Source organism: Phoenix dactylifera, chromosome 7, assembly GCF_051530095.1.
Source record: "Phoenix dactylifera cultivar Ajwa chromosome 7, Ajwa_hap1_PhDact_Kaust_v1.1, whole genome shotgun sequence".
In the NCBI taxonomy this organism is placed as follows: Eukaryota; Viridiplantae; Streptophyta; class Magnoliopsida; order Arecales; family Arecaceae; genus Phoenix; species Phoenix dactylifera.
Window position 1 is genome coordinate 22,012,391 of NC_143196.1, and position 25,532 is coordinate 22,037,922.

Here is a 25,532-nt window from a genome sequence, read left to right on the forward strand (position 1 = left end):
ACCTCGCCGAAGGAATCCTCCCTGAAGACGAAGATCAGGCCCGGCGGCTTGTAAAGAAGTCCGCCCACTACGTACTTTATGAAGGGAGGCTGTATCGGACCTCGTTTACCGCCCCCCTCTTAAGGTGCCTCCGCCCCGCGGAAGCGGCCTACGCCCTCGGCGAAGTCCACGAAGGCATCTGCGGATCGCACTTGGGGGCTAGGTCCTTGGCGCATAAGATCATGAGGCAAGGCTACTATTGGCCGACCTTGTTGGAGGACTCGAAGGACCACGTGCGGAAATGCGACGCCTGCCAGCGCCACGCCAACGTCCAGAGAGTCCCCTCTGTCCCCTTGGCGCCAATCACCGCGCCCTGGCCCTTCGCACAGTGGGGAATGGATATCCTCGGACCATTCCCCGTCGCTTCGGCCCAGCGGAAATTTTTGATTGTCGCCATCGACTACTTCACCAAGTGGGTGGAGGCAGAGCCACTGGCCACCATCACGGAGGCACAAGTCCGGAAGTTCGTGAAGAAGAACATCATTGTCCGATTTGGAGTACCTCGGATCCTCATCTCGGATAACGGTCGACAGTTTGATAACAAGCACTTCCGGGACTTCTGCGAGGAATTCGGGATCGAGCATCGGTTCACATCCGTGTCGCATCCCCAAACCAACGGCGAGGCCGAGGTCACAAATCGGACAATCCTCCAAGGTATCAAAGCGCGGATCGGCCGGACGGGGCAAGCTTGGGTCGAGGAACTCGAGAATGTCCTTTGGGCGTATCGGACCACACAACGGACTCCTACTGGAGAGACGCCTTTCAGCCTAACCTATGGCACGGAAGCCGTTGCCCCCGTGGAGCTCGGACTCCCCTCGCCTCGGGTGGCCGCGCACCGACCCGAGGCCAATTCAGAGCAACTCCGAGGGAACTTGGATCTCTTGGAAGAGGCAAGGGAAATGGCTCAGGTACGGATGGCAATGTATCAGCAGAGGGTGGCCCGATATTACAACTCCAAAGTCCGACCGAAGCTTTTCAGAATTGGAGATCTGGTGCTGAGGCGAGCTAAGGCATCTCAACCTACGGAAGGTGGGAAGCTAGCGCCAAATTGGGAAGGCCCGTATAAAGTTCGTTGGGTAAACCGACCTGGCTCCTACCAGTTGGAAGCCCTAGATGGCCGAGGAATTCCAAGGGGCTGGAATTCCGCTAACCTGCGGATGTATTACCAGTAGAACAACAAGGCCAGAAAGACAATTTAAAAAGGTGCAATACTTTTCATTTCAATAATTTCTGGTTACAGTGGCGTGCTCGTGTGATTACAAGGAATTCCCAGAGGGGAATTAGGGAGTAAAGAAAGTAAAGAAGAGGTGGGGACCCAAACCCTCAACCCAGGGCGGCTGCAGTCCCACCAGAAGTGGGTGCTTCTAACCGGAGGCGCCATCCAGCACCTCACCAAAAAGAGGAGCCGCCGCAGAAGAAGCTCCCGCTGCCCCCAGGGGAACGCCGCCTCCAAAGGATATTCCCATCTTCCCCAGTGGTAGGGAAGAGAAGGGATTCAAGGGGGAAGAGTATATGGAGGCGCGGTCCCGGATTGAGCGTCCGGCGCAGAGCTCAACCGGGAGGCTGAACTTCAAGGAGGGGAGATGTGATCCCGGATGAAACGCCTAGAGCGGAGTTCCGCCGGGGAGACCCTCGTTGATCCCAGATGAAACGGCTAGTTGGCTGAAGTTGTAAGGGGAGCGCCTCCCCTTTCCTTCGACAGGAGTCTCTCAGTCATATGCCAAGGAGGAGGTCCGCGATCCATGGCAACCTGCAGCTCCGGCTTGGCAAATTTCATCGTACCTGCACCTGTATTTATAGCCAAGCTGCGGCCCCCTGGTAGTTCCGATACGGGTGGCTCCAATAAATGCAGGCGCACTGAATCCGGAGCCGTTCCGGCTCCCGAGGCGTATCTCCCCGCGATTTCCTAAGCGTCATTCTCCTTAAATCGCATTCTTTGTGCAGGACGATCCGGGTGACGTATACCCCTAGGTCCACGTGTCTCCGCTCGCGCCCAGGCCGCATCCTCCTCGAAGAACCCGCGTATCGCGGCCGCTCAACTAACACTCCTCACCAGCAGCAACTGGCGATCCGATTTCTCAGGTAACGCATTAATTAGCGTTTAATACCCTTCTCGTGTTCCCCCCAGGCAACGCTTGGAGGAGAGGAGAAACACGGTCGCGGCTGGGCACAGAGAAACCCCGATGGGCGGCGAGCGACAAGTGGCCGACCAACGAGTGGAATGTCCCGAGGCTCGGCCCTCGGATGCCTGGCTAACCCGATGATCATCCCGGGAGCAGACTAGCCGGAAGCCCCGACCGGTCGCCTCGGCTTGCGCCAGCCTTGGCCGACCAACGAGCGGAATTTTCCTGAGGCTTGACAACCCTCAGATGCCTGGCTAACCCGATGATCATCCCGGGAGCAGACTAGCCGGAAGCCCCGACCGGTCGCCTCGGCTTGCGCCAGCCTAGGCCGACCAACGAGTGGAATCTCCCGAGGCTCGGCCCTCGGATGCCTGGCTAACCCGATGATCATCCCGGGAGCAGACTAGCCGGAAGCCCCGACCGGTCGCCTCGGCTTGCGCCAGCCTTGGCCGACCAACGAGCGGAATTTCCCTGAGGCTTGACAACCCTCAGATGCCTGGCTAACCCGATGATCATCCCGGGAGCAGACTAGCCGGAAGCCCCGACCGGTCGCCTCGGCTTGCGCCAGCCTAGGCCGACCAACGAGTGGAATCTCCCGAGGCTCGGCCCTCGGATGCCTGGCTAACCCGATGATCATCCCGGGAGCAGACTAGCCGGAAGCCCCGACCGGTCGCCTCGGCTTGCGCCAGCCTTGGCCGACCAACGAGCGGAATTTCCCTGAGGCTTGACAACCCTCAGATGCCTGGCTAATCCGATGATCATCCCGGGAGCAGACTAGCCGGAAGCCCCGACCGGTCGCCTCGGCTTGCGCCAGCCTAGGCCGACCAACGAGTGGAATCTCCCGAGGCTCGGCCCTCGGATGCCTGGCTAACCCGATGATCATCCCGGGAGCAGACTAGCCGGAAGCCCCGACCGGTCGCCTCGGCTTGCGCCAGCCTTGGCCGACCAACGAGCGGAATTTCCCTGAGGCTTGACAACCCTCAGATGCCTGGCTAACCCGATGATCATCCCGGGAGCAGACTAGCCGGAAGCCCCGACCGGTCGCCTCGGCTTGCGCCAGCCTTGGCCGACCAACGAGCGGAATTTCCCTGAGGCTTGACAACCCTCAGATGCCTGGCTAACCCGATGATCATCCCGGGAGCAGACTAGCCGGAAGCCCCGACCGGTCGCCTCGGCTTGCGCCAGCCTAGGCCGACCAACGAGTGGAATCTCCCGAGGCTCGGCCCTCGGATGCCTGGCTAACCCGATGATCATCCCGGGAGCAGACTAGCCGGAAGCCCCGACCGGTCGCCTCGGCTTGCGCCAGCCTTGGCCGACCAACGAGCGGAATTTCCCTGAGGCTTGACAACCCTCAGATGCCTGGCTAACCCGATGATCATCCCGGGAGCAGACTAGCCGGAAGCCCCGACCGGTCGCTTCGGCTTGCGCCAGCCTTGGCCGACCAGCGAGCGGAAGAATTTCCTGAGGCCTAACCCTCGGATGCCTGGCTTAGCGCCGGAAGAATTTCCTGAGGCCTAACCCTCGGATGCCTGGCTTAGCGCCGGAAGAATTTCCTGAGGCCTAACCCTCGGATGCCTGGCCTAGCGCCGGAAGAATTTCCTGAGGCCTAACCCTCGGATGCCTGGCTTAGCGCCGGAAGAATTTCCTGAGGCCTAACCCTCGGATGCCTGGCTTAGCGCCGGAAGAATTTTCTGAGGCCTAACCCTCGGATGCCTGGCCTAGCGCCGGAAGAATTTTCTGAGGCCTAACCCTCGGATGCCTGGCTTAGCGCCGGAAGAATTTCCTGAGGACTAACCCTCGGATGCCTGGCTCAGCGCCGGAAGAGTTTCCTGAGGCCTAACCCTCGGATGCCTGGCTCAGCGCCGGAAGAGTTTCCTGAGGCCTAACCCTCGGATGCCTGGCTCAGCGCCGGAAGAATTTCCTGAGGCCTAACCCTCGGATGCCTGGCTTAGCGCCGGAAGAGTTTCCTGAGGCCTAACCCTCGGATGCCTGGCCTAGCGCCGGAAGAGTTTCCTGAGGCCTAACCCTCGGATGCCTGGCTCAGCGCCGGAAGAGTTTCCTGAGGCCTAACCCTCGGATGCCTGGCTTAGCGCCGGAAGAATTTCCTGAGGCCTAACCCTCGGATGCCTGGCTTAGCGCCGGAAGAATTTCCTGAGGCCTAACCCTCGGATGCCTGGCTTAGCGCCGGAAGAGTTTCCTGAGGTTTAACCCTCGGATGCCTGGCCTAGCGCCGGAAGAACTTCGGGAATCAAAAGTCAGCAAGAAGCAACCAAGAGCTAAAGAAACGATGGCGGACTCACGGTCGGTGGGGACCGAGCTCAAACCGACGTTCACCAAGGTATCCTCAGAAATAAGGCGGCCCACCGGGGGAAGCTGGCCCTCGGCGACCAACCCCTTCAAGGCGGCGACGCCCTCGGATTCCTCCCTCGACAACTTCGACAGGCCAATTGGGGACTTCACCGGCGTCCCCCAGATTGCCCTGATTTCCCAGGAGGGGTCTGCATCAACGAAAAAGAAGCGCTCCTTCCAGTGGTGAATGGAGGTAGGACCCTCCTTGACAAGGCCGCACCCTCGCCGCGCTGCGAAGCACCACCACCCTTTGTCCTGGGGGTGGCCGCTCAGGCCGTAGAGCTCCCAGAAAACGTTCAAGGTGGCGGGAATCGCATGCAAGCGACAGAGAACCTGGAAGACCGTCAGAGCACGCCACGAGTTCGGCACCAGTTGCGTCGGTGCCATTCCTAAACCCCGGAGCACCTGTAAGACTGGGTCTGAAGGGGGAAAGCGGAACCCGGCCTGGAGGATGCCCTCATTGATGGCGATCTTCCCTCGAGGAGGATGAGACATCCTCTCCTCAGGCCCTGGGAGCGTGACATTGCAGGCCTCGGGAAGGTGGTACCGAGCCACAAATCCGTCTAAGTCCTCGGCGACCAGTTTTGACTTGATGCTATCTGCTCCCACTTCGCCCATCCCTAATGGCCAATCTACGGTCAGGACGGGGTCAAGAAGGAGGGAAGGCCGGAACGACTGGGGTGCACTAGTACAAAAAGAAAAAGTATGAAGAGCTCAAAGTAGAAGAGTGGGAAACTCACTTGAAGAGGAGGAAGAACGGCTCCGAGAGCGTCAAAGGAAAAGCAAGCGAACGTTTCGGCGGCAACAATGGTAGCGCAAAGGAGAAACTCGAAAATGTCCGTAAAGAAGAAGACGGACGGGGGAGGGCCCCCGATTAAATAGGCGAAAGGGCAAGTGACACCTCGATGACGCCAGAAGACGCCTGGCCGCCGAAGGGTCGCTCGCACCCCAAAGGCGAATCGACACCATTAAGGAAGGATGTCCGCCGAAATCCTCAGGTTGCCAGGTCAGCAGCAACCGCCATACGCCATAAAGAAGGCGGGAAGCTTGAAGCGCGCGCGCCTCTCCGAAGGATGGCGGCAATCTCGAAACATCACTCCCTTCACCTGTTCCCCTTCTGGTTCCAGGCTCGGAAGTGGGGGGCTACTGTTATGGGGGAATTGAGCCGCCATGCCCCACGTGATCGGCACGCGTATCCAGGAAAGCTACAGCTGCCCTATGATCCAGCACTCCGACCCCGAGTCGGACCTCCTCGGCTCCGCAGCCCGACCCCGGGTCGGCTGCCCTATGATCCAGCACTCCGACCCCGAGTCGGACCTCCTCGGCTTCGCAGCCCGACCCCGGGTCGGCTGCCCTATGATCCAGCATTCCGACCCCGAGTCGGAGATCTTTTGATAACGACAGGCTATTCTCCAGAGGCACGCCGCGGCCTCCTGCTCCACTACTCCCTGCAACGGCTGTACCCGATGCTGCCCACGATCTCCTGTATCAACCGTACAAAGCGGAGCTCCACTACGCCCTGTCATGACCGTACCCAGCGCTGCTCCACGACGCCCCGTAACGGCCATGTCAGTGGCCATTCTATCGTGCCCCACGACGACAAACCCCCCTGAGAGACCTCCCAGCCAGGTATATATGCGGCTGGGGGGAGAAGGGGGGGGTAAGCAATACCTCCCAGAGCACTCTCTTCCACTTGTGATTATCATCTCTCCTCCTCCAATCTCCTCTGACTTGACCGTCGGAGGGCCATCACCACCCTGGTGGTGGTGCAAGGCTTGTTTGCAGGTTCCTTGGCGGAAGGTGGAGCGCAACCAGCACCAACCAAGACAACTCAGGCGGAACCCCGTTCACACCGTCGTGTCAATCGTTCTCGGTTTGGACCACCAGCAACAATAACTAAAAAGAAGGTCTCGGCTCTTGGGCTGTTGTATATGATCTATGAGCAGAAAATGTGAATAGACTTGATTTGGATGGCCATTGCACCGTATTCACCTAGGCGAATGAAGATCCATTGCTTTGCATTCTTCCAAGAATTCTGGTGACTTTCAATACTTTTGTGGCAAGGTCATATGCTTTATTGCGAAAAGCTATTGTCCGGATCTAATTTCAACAAGTGGCATTTAGGCCTTTATATGATATCCTCTTTTCATTAGTTGTAAATTGAGTCCTAAGTGCAGTAGTTTTTTCTTGGTTTGAATTTCAGATTGTTGTTTAGGTTCGTATAGCATCATATTTTCAGATATTTACATCCATAGATTTAAGTTTGCATAACTTTGAGTTAGAATTTATCATTATTTGTGTGACATCAACTATTAGGTTCTCCAGGGCTGTCGTACATGACTCATGTCCAGATCCTTTTATCCCTCTTTATCTTCTCTATTTCTTTCTTCTTCTTCTTTTTCCTCCTCCTCCTCCTCCTTTACTTCTCTACTTTTTTGACCCTTGCTCTTCTAAGCTAATATCAGTTCTTTCTTTAATTTCTTCAACTTTCTCATATATCATCTGTTTTCTTTAAATAAAATTGCATGCACTGTTTGCTGATTTTTCACTTACAGGTCAAAAATGAACCTTCTTATCTAGACTGAAAATGATTAGACTATTGTTCCTCCTATCCTTCCCCATCACCAAAACCCTAGGGAAAGTTTATTTGAACGTTTATTTGGCTATAAAAGTCAAAATTGTCGTTTTCTACCTTATTTCCAGAAACTAGAGAACAAGGTCTTAAACCTAGATTAAGCTCATCCATGGGACCATCCATGCATACGTAGGCAGCCGCTAGTCTGTTCTACATCACAGGTTCTGCTGACCTTTAAACTTTTCTTGAAAAACTCTATTTGTTTAAAAAATATAAAAAAGGATTATATGGGTCCTGTGCGGAACTAGCTCTAATTTTGGTACTAGCCAAGAAAACCTAGCACATACTGGCACTTGAAAAGATTTGCTCCTCTCTAACAAAGTGATAACCCACTTTTCTATGCTTTGTTCACTTGGATACACAAGTTTTCAAGCTATATAGATTATATTATTGTCACAAAACATTTTCTCTGAGCCGCTAAGGAAATTTCTTTCCTATGCTGCCATAAACAATATCATCTCATGTATCTTAATTCTTAAGTGCCACATCATTCTACCTGTATTTTGTGCAAGACACTGAGTCGGATCTGAAAACTGAGGCTGACTAAGCAATGGGAACTTGAATTAGACTTGTTCCTTGTTCTCTACCATGATATTCCATCTAAAATTCTATATTGCCTCATGTTGGCCTCCCAAGAAGATCTAAACACATTTCTATAGTGTGATTAAGCAAACAAGAATAAGATATTAATCCCATGACATTTACATTCTCTGTTAAGTTCCATGTTTGCAGGGGCATTCCTTTCATTGATACTATTCTGTATGCTAAGGTTCTTTGCACGTGTTACCACACTTTGTACAAAGATGGAATCCCACTATCAATTCAAATGGATGCATGAAATTTCTCATATTACAGTCTGAGCCTACAAGAATATTTAGCAACCCCAAATGTTCTCTTTCTTTGAGTCTCAATGTTACTATGGAGGAGCAGAGATGGATGTTTTGCAAGTCCTACAGGAGGAATAGTGCTATATAAGAGACAAGTTTCCTAATGTCTTCAGAATTGATTTAAAGGATCTAAAGATTTCAAAAATTTCTCAATCTAATTTAAAAGGAAAGAATTTGGATGTAGAGGAAAATTGTATTGTTCAATATCCTTGGTTTGGCCTTATTCTTTCATATGCAGACCATTATACTGACCTAAATCTTGAAGAAACCAGTCTTAATATTTTAAATAACTAATAATAATAATGGCCTTGTGTCCGAAACCACAAGCTGTATCTAATTTTAGTCGTTTCCCTTCATTATTCAAGTCTCTGTTATGCTATTCACTGTATGATCATGTTCTTAATGCATACTTTACAAATAAGATATGAGTAATGTAAACTGATTGGATATATAATTTGCTTAGATATTATATTCTATCCCTATGATGATTGTGTAGAACCATGAGTAACTTTCAATCAACCTTTTTATTGGCAGTTTTATTTAGATTTAAACAATCTAATATAGAAATCATATGAAGGTGGTGTTTAACTTGCCTATAGTGCTTTAGGTTCTTTCGAAATGTTACATTCTATTCAAAGGCTAAAATATAAAAGTATATAAACATAAAAATATATAACTTCACAGTCATTGATAATATTATTGAAGATTTATACTATTATTGCAAAGAATTTGTCTTCAGGAAGACATTATTCTTGCATGACAATTCTAGAATTTCTAAGCAACTTGTTCCTGTTAACTTTTCATTTTATTACTGACATAAAAATTTTGTGGTTGTTTGGGTTTCTTTTTTATCTTGTTCATGCTGTATTGCTCAAAGTTCAAGATAAAATAAGCATTAGTTGATACACTAAGCATCCTGTTTGCTTCAAAAGCTGTTCAATCAAATACTTCAGGCTTTCCTACCTTTATGTATTCCAAGGCTATTTTTCTACCTTGACTAAATTGCTTCTATGGCATGCATAACAGAATGTGCTCTATAAGCTCAATAATTTGTGCTTGAAATATGTGCAATTCATTTAATGTTACCATGGAGCATTCATTCAACTAAAAGATTTCTAATAATTGGGAGATTGTAATTTGTTCATATATATACTCTTTCATTTAATTTTCTTATTAATCAGCTCATTGGTTTTTCAGTATCAGGGAGAACATGGATGGAAACCATTGCCATATGCAGGGCTTTGTGAAAAGATTCTTGCAAAAAGCCAAACAGTGGTATGTCATATTCTGAACTTTTGTACACATAACTTGATCAGTTATGGATGTGGTATAATTTCATCTCTTCATGCTTAATGCTGGACTTTGCAACTATATATTGTTGAAAAGGATTGAAGTGTCGCTCCTTGCTGGTCCATGCGGACCTTGTCAAGCCCTGCTGGACTGGTGCCCGCACTGGACATGCATGTGCTGTGATTCCCTGCATATCACAGTGCATCAATCCCTGCTGGCCCATATCAATCCATGCTGCTTCGGCACGGGCCAGTACAACCCTCTATCGTGCCATGCCCATCACTGGTGGCACAACTACTGGCACTTGAATTCTTTTGTTGATAGTATCAATGGTTTGATAATCCGTTGTTTTGGTATTAAAATGTTACCGAGGTTCCTTTGTAAATTTGTTATAGCAACTTTCATCCATATGAGAATAAAAGTTTGAAAAAGTTTAGATGAATTCATCTTTCAATTCATTGCCTAGAAGGTAATGTTAGCATGGGCAAATATTATGGGGGAGAAAATTTTAGGAAAGTAGACATTTTGGAAGAGTGTGTTATCACATGTAGTGACAATGCCAAGCTACATAATAGTATGGATGACAATGCCAAACTACATTTTGGAAGAGCATGTCTGGATATTCTCTAACCATGAATCCAGTCACTTCATTAGTTCAATATTTGTAAGGTCAGTTGAATAATAGCCATTACATTCATAGTAAAAGTTTCCATATGGTAGTCCATACTTGGACAGTGTAAATGATGAATGGTTGATCATTGATTTGCATATGTCTGTGGTTTTTGGCACCAAGTCATGACTTATTTGTAACCTCGGAACATCGAACCATCCCTACAGATTTCTACGTATAAATGAATGTGTTGCATAAGGAAAACCATGTATTATGAACTGCTCTAATATCAAATAACTCTATCAAAACTAATCAGGCGGGCTAATAACTGAACTAATAATTTCTAATATCTTTTAACAAAGTATATGTATTGGGATTTCTACATTGATGATGGATATTTAAAATATTAATTTGAGCATATACAAAATTGTGCCTCTTTTGTCTAAATGTATTATCTTTCACAGCATACATAAGATGTTTTGATTTTTGTTATGCATACATAGATACATTTAACAAAATTCTTAGAGAGACATGGAGTATGTTGTTTATTTTTTTTTTACTATTTTTAGATTTGTGTTAGAAAGAGTTGGCAGTCAGTTATAAAATCTGCTCAATCCTTCCATGGAGCCTTTTCGGCTTTAGAGTTTTCAGCTTACATAGATTGCAAGGATAAGTATTCACTAAGGTAACTAGAACTGCTTCTGGGTCAGATAATAGCCTAAGCTATGGTTTTCTATCTAACCCATACTTAACTTGGGTTCGTATATCAGAAAGATATATCTGAAACCAAACCAATTTTATATATTTTATATCAGTCAACATGGATCTGACCTAACAAGTGAATTTTAACTTCAATAATCGACACTGTAAATATAGATCAAAGAGATTCCAGATTGATTTAGTTTTGATCTGGTTAGCATAGACCTTATTCAATTTGACTAAATTTAACCCATTAATGAACAAGCACAGCACAAAAAAAAAGGATTTCAAATTGTTTTGGTTTTAATTTGGTCAACCTGGACCTGATCGAGAATGAATTTTAAGGCTTATAGTAAAAAAAATCAATTTCAGAGATTTGCAGGCCTAAACATGAGGTTTTGATTTGGATTTTTGGACCCAGTTTTCAAACAAGGATATCCAGATGTGGCTTTTACCAGTGTAGGCCGGTTTGGTTATACAGGTTGGAAAAAAAAAATTGCCACCCTTGTTTTCACAAGAATAAGTCTTTTGCAGAGGACTAGGTAAACTGTACAGAAAACTAGAAGGGAGTTTAAGGAATTGAGACATTTTTTGCATGGGTTTTCAAAAAATAAAGAAACTTGCAAGACACATTTCGTACATGATTCATGCAAGGAACTTGGGACTATGAATTTGAATATTAATTTTTCTCAAATGATATTATAAATAAGTTTGAGTAGATTGTTCTTTTAATATTCTGAGTGGGTGAGAAAACCTCTAGATCCTAGTTTGCTTGTTGGTTCTAGTTTTTTCTATGAACTTCTAATGTATTGCAATAGTTGAAGAATTTATATTACAGATTCTCAAATGCCATGGCCTCAAATTAGTGATTAAAATCATTTTCCAAGGTTGAAGGCCTAAACTTGATGTTATAAGCATATCCATGTCAGCTCAAGCTAGTCTGGTCTGGCTTCTTCCAGCCATCAATTTTTTTATGAGTTGTGGCGATAATTGATTTTCTAGATCACCTGGGGGCTTCCTTGTGGCAATTGAGGAAAAGGGGAATGTGCTTCCGTATCTAGTTTATAGCAAGCCAGACTGTTTATGATCTTTCTCTTTCTCCAACCTTTCGGTTTCCGACACCTTCTTTTGGCATCTTTACTTTAATTTTCTCTTCTACATCTCTTAGGATCTCCTGGCCTATTAGGATCTATGTCTTATTTTGCACTCCTATGGAGTCTCAGGTTCATTTAGTTGATGACTTTCCTAGTGTTTGACTGTTGGACCTTGCATTGAGGAATGTATTTTAGGCTATTCTCATGAACTATCAACAGAACTTACTGGGAAAGGAGTTCTGTTATGACCTTATTCACTCTTTGTTATATACTTTAGCCTTTGTTAGGTTATTCCATCAAATTAAGCATATGACTTTGCTAAATAAGCCCTATCATACTTGTTTTTGTAACATTGCACTACTTCCTCTCATAACTCCTATACTAAGTATTGGGTCCATGATGTGAAGATGATCAAATCATCTCTGAGATGGACTGCTTCTATATGTTTGGTTGCCATGAAAAATAGCGATCGAGTTTAAAAGCTGACAGTCCTGAATTTGCTTGCACAACTAGAGGATATTTCTGCATTTGCCTTCCATGATAAATTAGCACTGTGTCTTGGTAAGATGATTTATTACATTCAATTAAGTTTTCTTTTTGAAACAAAATCTTTTTTGTTAAGTCTCATTTGTGGGCTGTTATTGTGACAGGCTGGCTTTTTTCTGGTTCAATATGCTCATTTGTGGCAAGAACATCTCGACAGGCTTTTTGATCTCTACTCTTCAGGAAAACTTAAGGTACTCTCTATAATCCTGAGATCATAAGGTCAAGAATTATGATTCACTCAGACAATGATTTTGGCTGACCAGCTGATATCAGCCAGTAAATGTGTAAGTGACTTAAGAGAGTCTACTCATAAATATATTGTTAGCAACTAAGAAAAACCTTGTCAAATATGTTGGAAGGATTAGGATTTAGCTCTTTGAGCAACATATTTCTCCATTTGTATTTTAACTGAATATACAAATGGCTGTGTTCACATTTTTACATCTATACTTTTTTTATTGAACCATTAGTTCGTTTAATATTTGACTCTAGCAATTCTTATGTCTCTTCACGTGTGTTACAATTTTGGATTTTTTAGCTTTTAATAAAATTTACCAGTTTTTGAATCCTCTAATCTAGTCTTTAATCAAAAATTTTCAATCTTCGAGGTTTCGAGTGGGTGAGATATAGACATTGAAAAATTATGGCAACAAAGGATGGACATGGGTAAGAATTATGGATATGACACAAGGAATGCTGAACCGGCCCGTACCGGCTGGTTCAGTCTGTATCGAATTGGTCCGGTCTCTGACCGGAACGGTTCGGCGACATAAAACGATTCTAGCCCCTACGGGGCCGAGACCGGACCGATTCCGTCCGATTCAGCCAGGACTTGGTGTGAACCAGTACCGAGTCCGGTTCGATTAAATGCCACAACCACAGAGGTTGTAGCATTAAATGCCACAGCGTGTGTCCGAATCAGATTGGATCAATACCGAACTGGTCCGGTGGCCGACCGATACGCCGACTGATATTAGTTCGACGATCCTTGATATGACATGACATGGATTGCTGATACAACAAAAATGAAAAAGAGAGTACAACGCCTCTCACACACACACACATGTTAAAAGCAATCATAAAGTACATTCATAACACAATAACATAGTCCATACTCCATAGTTCATACAATAGCATTTACATCATGAACTATAGAATTAATCATCCATCATGTTCATCAGTAAAAGGTTTAAACATTATTAAAAATAATGAACAAGAAGGCCCTCTCTCTCATCCCTGTAATATCTGGGAACTATCTCAAGCATTTCTCTGTTATTTTTCAAAAATAGGACACTTAAAAAATGCGCCTGCTACTCTTCTTGCCATATGCTACAAGTATCAATATATACAAAACATGCGATTTAAACTACAAGATGTTATTTAGAAGTACTCGGCAAGGATCCAGAAACTGAAGCGTGATTTTTTTTTTTTTGTTGTTTCTTTAAACTCTTTTTAATTGAAGAAAATGAATAACTCATTAACCTAACAGCAAATAAAGATTGCTGATTTGCAATTTTGTATATCCGAAAAATATCCAAATTGCATGAAGAAAGATTGAACGTGAGAATGTTTTTTAATTCATATCATACTTGCCATCCCAAATAAATGATACCAAAAAGGAGAAACGTTATATTTGGTGTTGTTTTTTTCCCCTCCGATGAAGAGAAGTTTGGTTCTTAGCGGTACCATGGCTGCAAAACATAAGAATCACAGTTTGCTTTTGTAGAAAAATTTGCAAATGAGCATATTATCACACCTATATGACATGAATTTTGAGATGTATTGTTGAACTTGTAGATGCAGTTATTGCATTATATATTTACATATATATGACAGACAGTGACCATGGGGGGCAAATTTTGAATATTTATGTATGTATTTATGTATGTATGTGCATGTATGTGACAGACTGTGACCATGGGGGGCCAAATTTTAAAGATGATGGACCTGAGAAAAGAACTAGATGAGGGGGGGGGCGGTGCGGAGAGAGAAGCATAGTTCTTCTTATTCTGACCCTAAAGGCTTGGGGAGAGATCTGTGCAACTTAATCTCAGATGTATCGTTTTGTTTTCATAATGTTCACCTTTCCATTTTGCATATTCCCGTTGTAAAGAACAAACAAACAAACAACGTCTTAGGAGGCCCCAAAAAGAAACACCGGAATCTACTGCTGAATTAGCAACCAAGTGTTGGAAACAATTTTTAGAGAGTTTAAACATGACACCAAACACCTACATTCTAGGTGTACATTTTGCTAATAACAATGATATCCAGAGGAATGCATATAATGGCTTCTCGCTGATCAAATTGCTTGTTTTAAATAAATTTCATTCTGCAGGTAGCAGTGGATCCCAAGAAATTTTTGGGTCTTGGTTCCGTAGCAGATGCAGTAGAGTATCTCCATTCTGGTGATAGCCTTGGCAAGGTAATTCAGCTTATGAGAATCTGCATTCCCTTTCTCATCTTTTAATTTTACTCTTGTATCAGTAGAATAATTATTTTCTAATTTGGAGACAACACAAACTGCAGGTTGTTGTGTGCGTTGATCCGGCATTCAATCAGAAATCAGCAAAGCTATAAGTGATGAGTATTATCATCTGTCAAATGTTAAGCAAGCAGCATTAATATTGTTTGGTATCTCCTCAAATAGTTACAGACCTGTCCTCCATATTGATCAAAATATTTCAGGAAAACATTGATCTGGAATCGGTCTATCAAGGTAAGAAATTAATTGCTACAGGGTGTTTGGAGCTCAAGTTGGAATAAGAACTCAAATGTGAATGAACAACAAACAACTATAAGATGCCTGGTGTTAAACATATAGCAATAAAGTGATTATTTTCCTCAAGCAATATCAGTGACCCTTCAGATTTTGTTATTTGAAACACAAGCTGGAGATGTATCGGCCTAACCCCACCAATTTGATCCCCATTACATTTGGACAAATCTGTTCGGAAACAGCTCTTTTATTGTGGAATTAGATCAGTTATTAATATTGGCTTATCTGTCAGTTGCGTCGGGTCTGCTTAGTAGAGAGCTACGAAATAATTTCGTGGCAGTTCAAAACTGGAATTTGCGCAATATCGTGAAGCGGCAGCCTTTGCTCAATTTGGATCAGGCGCTGATGCTGCCAATTAGTTTTGGTGGCCCATCTTTGGAACTAAGATTATGCAAGGAACTAATTGACTAATTCCAGATACACCACCAATGACTGACAAACATGTGCAAACATGCGAGAGAGAGAGAAGTTAGTCGCCGGATATTATAGTTATCAAATCCGGAGTAGAGATAAACCCATCTAAGAGGACGGGTCACCAGGTCACTGGGCCTGTCCCAACACATTTAGCTGGACTGCACTTATAAATAAAATATATTAACAGTAAAAATATAGTAATCATGTTGTATTACAAAAAATATTTAAGCATATTGAAGAAGTTTGAAGAAACCCTTTTAATATTTTAATTATTGAACCTCATCGATATCCAAATTTTGCCTGACCATGTTCTAATGATATGGAGGAGTGGATGGTGCAAATTAACCCGCTCAGTCTATGGTGGTAGAAGACGGAATACTAACTGTTGTGGAGTGATGCAGGCCTGCACATAAAGAGAAGAGAAAAGCCTGTCGGGTGGCTCGGCTGGGCTTCATCTAATGCTAAAGGTAGGCAATGCTTTGGAACAACAGCATGAAATAGCAAAAGAATAGAAAGCATCATAGTAGAGGGATCTTTCTGTATTATTAGACTTTTGAGTATATGTCCTGGAGTACTTGACCCAGAATGCTCGGCATTGGAGCGTAGCTTGAGAGCTCGTAATGGGAGCTTGGCCTTGGAGTGTGGCCTGTGAGCTCGGCATGGCTTTGGTTGGTGGTCGTGGGTCTTGGTCTCTAGGAATTCGTGTTCTGATCATCAAGGATGCACGGACTAGGAGCGCAGACTAGGAGCCTGACTTGGAAGCTCGACATAGGAGCTTGGGAGCTCGGTATGGCTCTGGTTGGAGGTCGCGGGTTCCAGTCTCCGAGGGCTTGCATCTTGATCACTAAGGATGTGCAGACTGGGGGAGGAGATAATGTGCGGGAATGGCGGATAGAAGGGCGACCTCTCAGAGACTCGCATCCCAATCTCCAAAGATTTGGATTTTGTCTGGAGAGGAAATAGTGTGCAGGACTAGCTGTGGAAGAAGAGTTGGGTGCAGAGGTAGCTATAAGAGCTTCACCATGAAAGCTTAAGAGCCTCTCATTGGAAAGCTCTTGTGCTTAGGAACCTCTAGTTGCTCCTCCTCTCTCCCCTCTTCTTTCTCTAGCTTTGTTTTTAAGGATGGAGCCTGGATCCTTTATGATTTGGGGGCGAATATTAAGAGATTGTATGTGGACTCTTCCAAAGATTCGAAAAGATTTAAAATTTGGATCTTTTCAAAATGCTCGCTACATGTTGACCTGTGATTGGAGGATCAGATTTTAGTCACATCACTTGCCCCCCGCCAAATTTCCGAGTACGAGATATTCTTTCTGTCCCGGGCGAAGGAAGTAGTCAAGCTAGCCAACTATAGATAGGTTCAAGCTCATCTTGCCTCACCCATCTTCTTAAAGTCACAGATCAAGAGTGCAATCAAATGCAGAAACTTCATGGGGCTTCCCACATGGATTAGCAGCCTTCCTCAAGTCGCCTTGACTCTGCTTAGGCCATTTTCGACTTAGAGAGGTCAGTTGGCACACCAAGCCTTTGACATAGGTTTCGACCTTCTGCTTGGGCTGTTTTTCGATCTAGAGAGGTCGGTTGGCACGCTGAGCCTTCGGAGAGGGGACCAGCTTTCTCTTGGACTGTTTTCAACCTAGAGATGTCTATTGGTATGTCAAGTCTTTAGCGCGGTGGCTAGCCTTCTACTATGGCCATTTTAAACCTAGAGAGGTTGGTTGGCATGTCGAACCTTCAACACGGGGTCTGGCCTTCTGCTTAGGTCGTTTTTGCCCTAGAGAGGTTGGTTGGCATGTCAAACCTTCGGCACGGGGCCCGACCTTCTTTGGAGTCATTAAATGGCTCATCCGGCCTGTTACACTTGAGAGCATTTTCGTTAGTGGTCATAGTGGGATGCACCTGACTAGTGAGATCGTTGTCGAACGCACTCAGATCTAGCAAAGAAAGAAAGTGGGATGTGTCCTTGTTTCCATAGATGATGCCAATCTATTGATGCTCAAATCCTGCCTGACCATGCTCTGATGATTTGAAGGCATAGATGGCATAGATCAACCTGCTCGGTCCATAGTGGTAGAAGATGGAATACCAACTACTGGGGAGTGTCACGGGTCTACACATAAAGAGAAGAAAAAGGCCCGCCAAGGTGGCTCCAGCTAGGCCTTCTCTGATGCTTATTTCAGGCAATGCTTTCGAACAATAGCATGAATAGCAAAAGCATAATAAGCATCAGAGTCGAGTGATCTTCCTAGATTTTTAGGTCTTGAGTTTCTAGCCTGATTACTTGGCTCGGAGTGCTTAGCATTGGAGCGCGGTCTAAGATCTCATAATGGGAGCTCGGCTAGGAGCTCATAATGGAAGCTCGGCATGGGAGCTTGGCATGGCTCTGGTCGGAGGTCGTGGTCCCAATCTTTAAGGACTCGCATCCGGATCACCAAGGATGAACGGATAGGAAGCGCAGATTGGGAGCTCGGCATGGCTCTAGTCGAAGGTCACGGGTTCCTATCTCTAGTGACTTGCGTCCTGATCACCAAGGATGCACAGACTAGGAGTTCGGCTTGGGAGCTTGGTATGGCTCTGGTAGGAGGTCACGGGTGCCAGTCTCCGAAGACTTGTGTCCTGATCACCAAGCATGCACGGACTGGGAGCGCAAACTGGGACAAAAGGGCAGCCTCTGAAGACTCGCATTCCAGTCTCCAAGGACTCGGATCCCATCCTGGAGAGGAGATAGTGTGCGGGAATGGCCATGGAAGATGAGTCAGGCACAGAAGTAGATACAAGAGCTTGTCGCCATAAAAGCTTGAGAGCCTCTCATTGGAAACTTCCTGTGCTTAGAAACCTCTAGCTAGTCCTTCTCTCGCCCCCCACCCCCTCCCCCTCCCTCTAGCTTTGTTTTTAAGGAGGGAGCCTGAATCCATCATGATTTGGGGATGAATATCAAGAGATTGCCATATCTTCCTTTCTTATCTGTGGACCCTGCCAAGGATTCAAAAAGTTTTGAAATCTGGATATTTTCAAAATGCTCGCTGCATGTCAACCCATGATAAGAGGATCAAATTTTGGCTACATCAAACCTAATCCATAGAACGGTCTGGCCAAGGGGCCAGTTCACTAGTTTTGTTTCAGGTCAATCGGTCTAATTTATAACTAAACTATATTATTAAAAATTTTAAAAAGTATGAAAAATGAATTATATTATAAAAATATACATAAATACTGAAAAAACTAATTTACTTAAAATATTAATATTTAGATCATGGGGATCTACATTTTAAACTAGTCTTTAATTGCAACATAAATAGAAAATATCGTGAATCATCTACTTGTGAAAAAATTGGAAGGTATGGTATATATGATGTAGGAAAATATGTAAAACTTATTGATATTTCTGGTTATTCTAAATAGTAAATTGTTAAAAATATTCAAAAGAATAATATGAAGTACATGTTTATTCGTTCCTACCTAAAAGAAAAAGAATTTATTGAAAAGAATTGATTATTAGAAGATATGACAATCCTGCTCTTTTAAAAGTAAAAAATTCACAAATTATCCACTTAGTGATATTATAAGTATAATAAATCATAAAGTTATTATAAATTGTATTATAGTGGTTGAGGGATTTGTGACCATTTAAGAAGTTAGAGGTTTAAATCTTTCTTCAAGTATTTTCATACTACTATTTTACTAAAACTCGTTCTCTCTACCAAGTCCCTTGACCACCAATTTTTGAAAACCTCTTAGTGTTTTTGAGAACTTTCCAGTTTAACCCAGTTTTTACCAGGTCAAACGCAGTTTAGGTCTAATTACAAAACTGAGTTTTTACATTATTAAATTCCACATTGTAGTTATTTGCAATCCAACCCAAATAAGTTTATGCTTTACTCTTGTCAATATCCTAGGTTAAGGTTCTCTTGATTGATCACGGAATAGAAGTTGATGCAAGTTTGAAGCTGCGGTGCCTGTTGTAAATACTACGAACATTGCTCTCCCTTCTTCCTCCTCTACCTTCCCAACTAGTGGCGATGCACCATCTTCATCTTGGGAGCCACCCCATAATTGCTGTTGAAATCATCACTTAAGCTTATAGAATGAGATAAATTTATTTATATATTTTATATTTTCTTTCTCACCTGAATGAGAAGCTGACACCTCAAGACTATTGGAGCAGGCCCCACCATTGCCACCACCAACTCTCCCTCCTCCTCCTCCTCCTGTTCTTTCTCCTCCCCCTCTTGTTCTCCTCCCCCCATTGCCACAACGCCTACGCCCATCGCTGCCCTTAGCCCCTCCTGCTCACCCTCCTTCACCTCCCCTCCTTGCTTTGTTTCCTTCTACTCTATATCTGGAAGAAAGAACAGGAGGAGGAGGAGGAGGAGGAGTGGGTGGTGGCAATGGTGGGAGGAAGAAAACATCAAATATGATAAACTCAACTTATACAGGAGAACTAGAATTTTAGTTCAACTCGAGATGGTCTTACAGTTATAGGACCTTTTTGAACCTACCAATGAATGTATCTACACTCATTTCTTGCTGCTAGGATACTTTTACAAACAAGGGCCTATTAGAAAAATCCAGCAAAATTGGGCTAGGTCTACAGAAATCGAGCTGGGCGGCCTATTCGGCCTCTTCTTCTTCTTCTTCTTCTTCTTCTTCTTCTTCTTCTTCTTTTCTTTTTTTTTTTCTCTCTAAAGACCTATTCTTGTCTTGGCCTAAATCCCATATATTAGCCTATTGGACTATAAGATTAAAATAATAATAATAATAAAACCTATGGAGGTCTTTTCTTTTTTCCCACAGAATTTAAGTTGGAGAGGGATTGGATTTATATTGGACTTATTTAAATAAGCTGTGTAATCCATGATCCAATAGAAAGTCCAGCCCAATCTTACTGGATTTTCCATACATGGAAAGTGGTCGTAGAAGTAATCTCCAGATGTTGGGTCCCTTCATTTGCCCATGATTGATTGATATCAGCCTTAATCAATTTTGTAAGATTATTTCCTAATCTGTAGCTATTGATTTAGGTCCGAACCCAATATCTAACCCCTTTGCTAATTCGGTCAAACTTTGACAAGTACCGGAGCAAATACATGTCAGCCAAATTTATTTCACGTGCAACATTCCTCATGGGTTGGAGAAAACTCGTCTTGAGTTAAAAGCTTTGAACGTATTTCTCCAACAAAGTAAGAGACAACTTTGTTGACTCACCTATGAGATTCAAAATTCAGTGGGATGTGGTCCGATGATGTTGGAGAGTTCCTTCAGGATCTGCTCAATTGAATTTTTTGGTGTAGTTGTTTGTAATTGAGTTGGAGTCAGACTTTTCATCCTTATGTTTATGAAAGTCGAGAAAGAGCTACAAAAATGAAAATAGGAGAAATATCATAGCCCTCAGGAAGCTCCACGTGTTAAGCATCGTCGTTGACTTTCATAAGATTTTACAAGGGCCAATTTTTTGTTGTTTAGCTTTTTGTAAGTTCCAGCAAAGAATCTCTCCTTAGCTGCAAGAACAATCAAGTTTAGCCTTTTGCCATAGAATCCTCCAGAAGTGAATCATAAATTTAATATCATAATTTGAGGTGATAGTCTTGAGAACCCATCTGTTTGAACCATCTCTCTAAAGTACGAATCCACCCTACATTAAGCATTCATCATCTTCCAGGAAGGGATGAAGTGAACCATTTTGGTAAAACCATCCACCACTATGAATATAGAGTCAATATCCCATTGTGTTATTGGAAAATTCAAGAATGAAGTATGCATACCCTTTGATCCATGGAGTTGTAGGGATAGACAAAGGGACACAAAGATCCTTGTCTTGCACATGACCATTCGGCATCTCACTAGATTACATCACACCGTCATTGAGACTAAAAATGATGCTTTTCATTTATAAGGTCATGGTTTATCATGTCAAAAAGGACCTCTCAATCCTCCATATTGCAGCTATTCAGTGATCTTCTATCTCATAGAATAAGTTGAGATACAAAAGGTCAAAATTTCAAAGAAGAGAAAACCATTATTTAGAGAGAATTTAAAGGGTTGACAAGTTGCTCGAAAGATGCATCTCATAGCATATCATCCTCTCAATGTAATCTTCTAAGGTAGCAATCATGGCCAATTGCAGGATCAAATTGTGAGAATAGGCCCCAAAAAGGGCTGAAGCTGGCAGGCCCAAACGACTTCAAAGCCCATGGCCCTTTAAAGGAAAAAAATGGAACAGAGGATCGTGATCGCTATCCTCTGCTTGGGCATAATGAGGGTGGAGATGCCGCAGCAGCTTCACGGCAATCCCGCAGCCATTTGAATGGCCCCCGATCCCGCTTAATTGCTGCGTGAATTGCAGCGGTGAACAAGCCATGATTCCCTTCGAGAACCTTGTATAAATCTCTCCTTCCACGATCGACCCACTCGTCCTTGAGAGCCTCGTCGAGCCTCTCCTCCCTCCTTCTCTGGAGGCTGGCATGCCGCCCCCGGTCGAGCTCCATCCAAAGTTTTTTCTATGGCCCTATTTTCTCTGTTCCAAGACTTGTTTCGAGCGTTGCTGCCATCACTAGCCACCGGACCGGCTACCCTCGACCGAGACCCTTCCCCTCCGGCGACACACCGGTCAACTCCCCTTCCCCTTGTTCTTCTATTCCTAGATAATCCGAGCTTCCTTCCCTTATTCCGAACCCAAATTGAGAATGATCTCGGTTTCTTCCTTCTTGCCAGCCGCCGCAGCGGCCGCCGGCCGCCACTACTGTCGACTGGGCGTCAACCGGATGCCGGCCTTCGACCACCCAGGCTCGGCCACCCCACCGGCTACTCTTTCCTCTCTTCTTCCTCTTCTCCTTTCCTCCATGTTTCTTAGTTCTCAGGATGAAGAGTTTTTTTGGTTGTTTTGGGCTGTGTTCACCAATTCGGGCCTACTTCATTGATTTTGGGCTGTGTCCATTATAGGTCGAGTTTGAGCCTTGTTCACCCTATTGGGTTGTGCCCATCGTGGGCCGAGTTTGGACCCTATTCATCCTATTGGGCTTTGTCTATTGTAAGTTGTATACCTTTAAGCCCTGTTGGGCCTTGTTCACCCTGTTGGGTCATGTCCATCATGGGCCGAGTTGGGCCCTGTTCATCCTGTTGGGTCATGTCTATTGTGGGTCGTATACCTTTTGGACCCTGATAGCCCTTATTCACCCTATTGGGCCATGTCCATTATGGGTCGAGTTCGGGCCCTGTTCACTCTGTTGGGTCGTCATGGGCTGAATTTAGACCCTATTCATCATTTTGGGTCGTATCCATTATAGGTCGTATAGCTTTTGGGCCCTGTTCATACATTATGGGCCAAGTCCGTTCATTTTGGGCTAAAAAAAGAGAGAGAAAAGAAACCCTCTTTTTCTCTCTCTACTTGACTCGTGGACCAGATTTATTGATCGATCCAAGTCGACCTAGGCCAAATCTCTTTTTTCCTATTTTGGTCAAACCGGACTGAATAGGTCATGCGTCTGATTGAACCTAATCATATGGATTAGGCCCGAAACTAAGTGTATCAGGCTCAAAAACTCAACTAGCCTTAGATTGTGAATCTCTCTCTCTAAGCAAGCCCAAATTCTGAGTAGATCTAGATCTTTCCCCTAATAGTCAATCCGAAGCACTCGGACCAGGCCCAAAATCAAGATCAGACCAAATTCAGACTTGAACTGAGATTCTCTCTCCTCCTTTTTTCTCCCTCTAGAGAAGCTCGGAGATCCTAATGTAAGCCCAATTCTTCTTGTTGCTTGGATCCAAGTTGACCTAGTTTGGAGACCCTAAACCGCCCTAGTATTCGGACAGTAGACCGGCCAATACTTCAACCCCAGCCAGATTTGACCACTTATGATCTTTACCCGACTCATTGAATCCTACTGGCTCGGACCAACCGGAGCAGTCGGGCACCATCACCAGACCGAGCTGATCTGAGGACATGAGATCGTAGTATTTAATTTTGACTTCTAAAATTATGTTAAAATTAATAATATTTTATAATATTAAACAAGGGTATCTGACATGTTTGCCTGAAATAGAATTTAAAACGAAAAGAGGTAAGTAACCTAATACTTCAAAGTATATTTTTTAAATTATTTGGTAAAATAATTATTAGTTGATTAAATTCTGATATTTGTTTTGTACTTAGTAAAATAGGTCAGACATGTTAATAATCAATTTAAAAATTATGTTATATGCTTGAAATCTGAAATATGTAATTGGGCAAATTATAAAAAATCAATTTTGTTTGCATATATATATTCTCAACATGGCTATGATCTGGCCCTACCAATGGGGACTATTCGTTGGCCTGTTGACTTGTAATATATAACAAACTGATTTTGACACCACACCACCGGTGATTAGATAGTAGTTAAATGGATACTATTACTATCGATGGTTAATAATAGTAGTTTTTGGCTCTTCGTGTGACTCGTGCCATGGAGGTTCGTAGCCATAGCCTATTAATGTTGAAATTTTGGTATCAAAGATTTACAAAGTAATAATAAATTTCAAAAAAAGTATGTTTATTGATTATTTTTTTTGGTCATTATTTTATGTTTTATTTAAATATCTGCCATGCTTTGACTCCACTCTGGGGTATTCTGTTGCCTACTGGGCCAATATAGCTCATTATCATATTTTCTCTATTTTCAGATCCAGATGCATGATCGCACAGGACTGAGGAGTGTGCTAGATTTTCTAGAGATACTTCAGTTATTGGCATTTTAGTTTAGACTAGTTAAAATATTTGTTTTATGTTAGCACATGTTATATTGAAACTATTGTAAGAACTATATGAATAAATTAATGCTTAAATAAATTTTAAGGATATGTCATTGCTTTGATATAATCTATAGACTTGCATGCCTGTACTGTCCACCGTACTGGCATGTGGCGTCGGTCATGCTTCGAATTCGGGGCATGACACAAATTCCACCTGTAGTTGTATTAAGTGTTCTCATAAATATTGGATCTCCACATCTACTAGATCGATCTCCAATATGGGGGCATTACTGATGCTCCAGCAAACGATGGCTTTAATATTGATGTAAAACACTATGTACAAACCGAAATGCTCTGATGCCAATAATAATGCACATGGCAATCTCTCCTCAAAGAAAAAGAAGATCTATCTAACAATGGAATAGCAAAATCGGAGAAAAAAACAACAAAAGTAAGAAACGTGGCACATAGAATAATAGGAAAAGAGAACTAGAATTTTAATTCAACACAAGATGGCTTTTACAATAGCTTGCCACCCTATTTATAGATGTAGGAAACCTTGAACCTATCCATGAATACATCCACATCCGTTTGTTATTGAAAAGTAGGAGATTTTTTACAACAAAAAAAATAACCGTAGAAAAGAATATTTCCCATAATTTGCTAGGATTTGATTTGGTATAAATATGGAAAGTGGTTGTAGAAATAACCTCCTGTTGATTTGATAAGATGACTAATTAATCTTAATATCAGATTTTCCAAATTTACCCATATTTGATTGATGTTGGATCTTGAAACCCAATGTTAAATCTCTTTGCTTCTTAGGTCAGTCTTTGATATGCATCAGATCAAGTAGATGTATATCAGTTCCATGACACATGCATCATACGTCTATTATATTAGCATACTTCTAGTAACTAATACGTTCATCCTGCTCACCCTCTTCTGGCAATGGCAAGAGTGGTGAGAGTAAAGAGCAAAGACAAATTCAAGTGGGGTTGAAGGGGACCATATATACAGTGACTAGGAAGAGGAAGAGGAATATATATGGTAACAAAGAACACTTCTTCAAATTAATTTTTGCATTTGATTTGTATTTTTATTATATGTAAAATATTTAAGTATTATTTTTCTCAAAAAACAAAAGAAAAGGCATGGTGGTTGAGTCTTTGAAATATATTTGTGATTATGGATATTCGTTGCATATATTTTCTAATTTTATTGACTTTCTATAAAATTCTTGGGCTTTATATCAATAGCTTTAGAGAAATTTATGTCATGGACTCATTAGATTCTGCAATATTATGTTTTCTGTATTCTCCCATAACTATTCAACCTTA

At 43.6% G+C, this 25,532-nt stretch overlaps 1 protein-coding gene across 4 annotated transcripts in view; it reads left to right on the top strand.

The window, feature by feature from the left end:
* Window positions 1–15,124, top strand: part of NQR (ARP protein (REF)) — a 66,159-nt gene extending 51,035 nt beyond the window's left edge. For 3 of the 4 annotated variants that reach the window (XM_088701292.1, XM_088701294.1, XM_088701293.1), the window contains 4 exons: window positions 9,231–9,308; window positions 12,377–12,463; window positions 14,611–14,697; window positions 14,802–15,124. In XM_088701292.1, coding sequence (XP_088557418.1) covers window positions 9,231–9,308; window positions 12,377–12,463; window positions 14,611–14,697; window positions 14,802–14,852 — 303 coding nt within the window. In that variant the 3' untranslated portion in view covers window positions 14,853–15,124. The remainder of the gene's footprint in view (window positions 1–9,230; window positions 9,309–12,376; window positions 12,464–14,610; window positions 14,698–14,801) is intronic. The other variant, XM_088701291.1, reaches the window with a different exon arrangement.
* Window positions 15,125–25,532: the final 10,408 nt, after the last annotated feature.